This window comes from Pteropus alecto, unplaced genomic scaffold (genome assembly GCF_000325575.1).
Source record: "Pteropus alecto unplaced genomic scaffold, ASM32557v1 scaffold398, whole genome shotgun sequence".
Taxonomy (NCBI): Eukaryota; Metazoa; Chordata; class Mammalia; order Chiroptera; family Pteropodidae; genus Pteropus; species Pteropus alecto.
In genome coordinates, this window is record NW_006442497.1 from 3391411 (window position 1) to 3396280 (window position 4870).

The 4870-nt window shown below is 49.2% G+C and overlaps 1 protein-coding gene across 2 annotated transcripts in view; it reads left to right on the plus strand.

Moving 5' to 3' along the window:
- The first annotated feature begins 679 nt into the window (after positions 1-679).
- The window catches only part of CHRNB1 (cholinergic receptor nicotinic beta 1 subunit), an 8070-nt gene continuing 3879 nt past the window's right edge, over positions 680-4870 (plus strand). Inside the window, exons 1-7 of one of the 2 annotated variants that reach the window (XM_015597420.2) lie at positions 680-802; positions 888-1027; positions 1620-1664; positions 2622-2731; positions 2802-2925; positions 3313-3460; positions 3775-3984. In XM_015597420.2, the coding sequence (XP_015452906.1) occupies positions 733-802; positions 888-1027; positions 1620-1664; positions 2622-2731; positions 2802-2925; positions 3313-3460; positions 3775-3984 (847 nt within the window). In that variant the 5' untranslated portion in view covers positions 680-732. The remainder of the gene's footprint in view (positions 803-887; positions 1028-1619; positions 1665-2621; positions 2732-2801; positions 2926-3312; positions 3461-3774; positions 3985-4870) is intronic. The other variant, XM_015597421.2, reaches the window with a different exon arrangement.

A 4870-nucleotide genomic window follows, 5' to 3' on the forward strand; every position in this document is an offset into this window, starting at 1 on the left:
TCTAGAATAAAAAAGACAAATGAGCCTTGACTCCACCCCTATCCCGTGAGGAGACTCCAGTTCGGCAATAAGTCCCACCACTCTCCCCTACATCAGGCCAAGGGGGGTGAGGACCTCTTGAGCTTCAGACCTTATATACTCCCCAGAGCTTCTAACTGAATAGAATTTGTTTTACCTTACAGCTTATAATCTCAGCTGGGTTTTAGGTACCCAAAATGGGCCTGACTAGATTCTTCTGAGAAATGCAGAGAGCTAGGGGCAGGCCTGGAAAAGATCAGGGACCCACTAGTGAACTAGGTGGGAGATTTTGAGCAGCCTCAGACCTGGGCAGGGTAGACTGAGGGGGCCGTAAAGGGAAGGGCTAGGGCTCAGAGGCAGGTCACTTTTCCTCAGGCTCTTTCTACTTCTGGCTTGTTGCAAGTGGGGTTGATGCTCCCCTCACCCACACAGACCTTGCTCAGTCTCCACCCTGGCTCTTCTCCCATGGGACCCAGTTTCCATTCCATGCATTCTCAATTAAAGAAGATTTATACAACTGACGTGTCGCCTGTCATCTGTGGGTGGCAGGCATTGGCAGTTGCTCTGGGCCAGACCATGTCCCAGGGGCGGGGCGGGTGGGCTGGTGGCTGCCCCCCAACAACAGGTGCACATTCTTGGGTGCCTCGTCACTTCCCCTGCACTGGCTTTCCTGGTAGCTCACTGACTGAACTCACTGAGCTACGCGGCTGAGCAATGACCCCAGGGGCGCTGCTGTCGCTGCTGCCACTGCTGCTGGGGGCGCTGGAGGTGTCGCTCCTCCCAGGTAAGTCTGGGCCTCAAAGGGTCAGTGACAGGGCCAGAGGTCATGGTCAGGCACAATGGCTTCCCTTAGTGCTCTCTTCCTCCAGGCGCCCGCGGCTCGGAGGCGGAGGGCCGGCTCCGCGAGAAACTTTTCTCGGGCTATGATAGCTCAGTGCGGCCTGCGCGGGAAGTGGGAGACCGCGTCAGCGTCAACATTGGTCTTAGCCTGGCGCAACTTATCAGCCTGGTGAGGGCGCACGCCGGGGTTGAGGTCAAGCTCACCCACGGGCTTGAGGGCGTGGCTTTAGATAGGGCAGGGCAGAGGGACGCCTGGGGCGGGACCAGGCTGAGAGATGGACGGCCGTTAGCCCAGATTGGGTCGAAATCGGACCAATGGATAAACTGTGGGCATGGCTGCTGGACAGGCCAGGAATAGAGCTGGTTAGGATGATGAACAGGCGGGTGGACCGATCTTGAAGTAGTGCTGGGGTTGATGGACTGACTGGAGGGCGGGCCTTGAGGGTCACATGCTGGGGCGGAGCTTGGTGTCGGAGAGCGTCAATCAACAAGAGTGGATGGAGATTAATGGTTGGGTGAATTACCAGCCGTGGGTTGGGACCCCGGAAAGAGCCAGGCAGAGGGCTGGCATAGAGTGGGACTGTTAGAGGAATTGGTTGGCACTGTAGACCTTAGGAAGTTTCTGAGATAAAGGCGGGGCTTGGAACCTACAGGGTGGGACTCAGAAGAAGGGGGGAATATCTAGGGAGAGTTTTACCCACCAAACTCCCTCATTTCTCTCCATTTACATCGCCTCTACCTTTTAAACTTTTCCCTTCTAGAACGAGAAGGATGAGGAGATGAGCACAAAGGTGTATTTAGACCTGGTACGGAGACCGCATGGGGTGGGAAAGGGCGTCCTACTGCCTTTACAATTTCCTGGAATGTCTCGGCCCAGTAAAGAATACATATATATTTTTTTTGCATCACGACCTCAGAAAATATTTATAACTGAAACAGAAGCTTCAGAAAACAATACCTATCTTTCCTATGGGAGTTGCACTTAAAGCGTTTTTCTTTTGTTTATTTACTTAAAATTTTTTTCAATAACAGTTGACATTCAATATTATTTTATATTAGTTTCAGGCATACAGCATAGTGGTTAGACATTTCTATAATTTACAAAGTGACCCCTCCCCATGAGTCTTGTACCCACCTGGCACCATACATAGTTATTACAATATTATTGACTGTATTCCCTATGCTGTACTTTACATCCCCACGACTATTTTACAATTACCAATTTGTACTTCTTATTCCCTTCGTCTTTTTCACCCAGGCGCCCATACCTCCTCTCATCTGGCAACCACCAGTTTGTTCTCTGTATCTATGAGTCTGCTTCTGTTTTGTTCATTCATTTATATTGTTCTTTAGATTCCACATATAAGTGGAATATTTCACTTAGCATAATACCCTCTAGGTCCATTCATGTTGTTGCAGTACCTCATACATTTTTCATTCTAATTTTTTAACACTCGTTTGGGGCCACTAATTTGATACCTGACCCACTAAAGGGTCGCAAACTGCAGTTTGAAAAACACTGTTTTAGAGGATAGCTAGTGCAACGTCCCTTATTACAGACCACGAAATTGGGGACCGTTGTGAGGAAAGGGTAAATTAGCTGATGGGGTCTGAGTGAGTGCAAGTGGAAAACCCAGCCTCCCAAACCACAGCCCATGCGGCACCGTTCCCTTCCCTTGCACTGGATGCTCGCTTCCTTCAGACATTCCAAGTCTCCTCCCAGCCTCCAGCCCCAGACAGCCCCTCAGCCTCTGCTTCCCTAGGAGTGGACTGACTACAGGCTGAAGTGGGACCCCGCGGAGCACGAGGGCATCGATTCACTCCGCATTACGGCTGAATCTGTGTGGCTACCAGACGTGGTGCTCCTAAACAAGTAAAATGTTCCCAAAACTGGGAGGTGGGCGGGGCCTCCGGGAGGGCAGGGCCTGATCCCAAGTGATAAGATTCGTTCCCTGCAGCAATGATGGAAATTTTGACGTCGCTCTGGACATTAATGTTGTGGTATCCCCCGATGGCTCCGTGCGCTGGCAGCCCCCGGGCATCTATCGCAGCAGCTGCAGCATTCAGGTCTCCGGTTTCTGCCTGGGAAGCTGGAGGCGCTCTTAGAAACCCTCCTTGTTCTCAGACATTCTAACTACCACCCCTCCTCCATTATCTTCTATGACCCTCACATCTCTCTTGCCCTCTTGATTTTCCCTTGAGTTTTATCTCCTATGTTCACTTTCACTGACGGTCTTCTTCAGTGACCTCCCTCCATTGCCCATGGCCTCCCCAAATAACCTTCAATTCCTCTGTGACCCCCACTTCCCTGTGACCTTTCCTGGTGGTCCCCATCTCCTTGGAACTCCATATCCTCTGACCCCTATCTGCCCTGTGACTTCCCCAATGACCTCCCCAACTCCTTCAGCCCTGATCAGTTCTCTAGCAGCTCTAGTGACTCCTCCTTCCATCCAGGTCACCTACTTCCCCTTTGACTGGCAGAACTGCACCATGGTGTTCAGTTCTTATAGCTATGACAGTTCAGAGATCAGCCTGAAGACTGGCTTGGGTCCCAATGGGCAGGAGCGGCAGGAAGTACACATTCATGAAGGGACCTTCATTGGTGAGTGGGCATGGCTTCCACATCCATGGGCTTTTTGATTTCTAGTTTCTAACAGGCTGATAAATATACTCCAACAGTGATGCTCGACACAACCCTGTGGTGTCAGCAAGATAGATATGACTACATTTTTCAGATATGGAAATCGAGATGTACTCAAGTTTAAGATGGACTATTCAGCTCAGTGTCCACAACTAGTCCCTTATCACATCAGCCTCCTCTGCACTAAAATGTGGCAGAGCAAGCCACGTCCAGCACCAACAAGAACAGGTCCACATCTGTGTCCCCTTTTTCTGCTCTTCCCCCCATCCCACAAGAGAATGGCCAATGGGAGATTATCCACAAGCCTTCTCGGCTAATCCAGCTTCCAGTGGATCCTAAGGGAGATGGGGAAGGACAGCGTGAAGAAGTCACCTTCTACCTCATCATTCGCCGAAAGCCTCTCTTCTACCTGGTCAACGTCATTGCCCCATGCATCCTCATCACGCTACTGGCCATCTTTGTCTTCTACCTGCCACCAGATGCAGGTAAGCGGGCAAGGGGCCTAGCTCTCCTTCTTACTAATAGCTCAGCTTCTTCCTCTTTACCCTTAATCCAGGTAAGATTTTCCTGCCAAGTCAAGCCTTTATGTTTCAGCAATCTCACCTAGGTTTTCTTTTCAACCAGAGCCTTTCCATCTGGATCCAGATTTTCCCTCCAGCCTCAGGCTCTGCCTCTCCTCTGTTGCTCACTTCTTTCCACCCAAGAACTTCTGAACTCTTCTTTTCAGAATCCTAGGATCTCATCATTGGAACCTCTACTCCTCTGACCAACAAACTCCTGGGCTTAGATAACTCACCCTTTTCCCTTTCCCCATTCCTGGCATCCTCCTTCCCCCACTTTTTAGACACCTACTAGTCCCTTAATCTCCCATTTCCTTTGCAAACAATAGCCAATATTTCTGTAGGAGGCAGCATAATGTAGTAACAGAGTAACCTTGGGCAATCCTTTAATCTCTGTGTCAGTTTCCTAATCTGGAAATGGGGACAATTATTGTTCCTACTGAATAGGATTATTTTGAGGACCAACTGAGTTAATAGAATTATGCCTGGTACCCAGTATATTCTATGTAAGTGTTAGTATTGTCTTTGCTATTTTTGAGCACTAATTATACTACAATGAACATATTACATAGATTAACTCAATTCTAACCTTTACAACAACTCTGTGAGGTAAAACTGATTTGTCTTCCCATTTTACAGAGCAGAATAAAGGGGTTGAGAGAGTGTAAGTCATTTGCCTGATATTACACAGTTAGAGAGAGGCAGTGTTGCTATTCCAACCCTGATTAGTGCCAGTCTGATGCAGAGACCCATATCCTTGACTCTGGTATCCATAACATGCTTTCCTTCTCTCTGAAATCAAGTCCCCTTT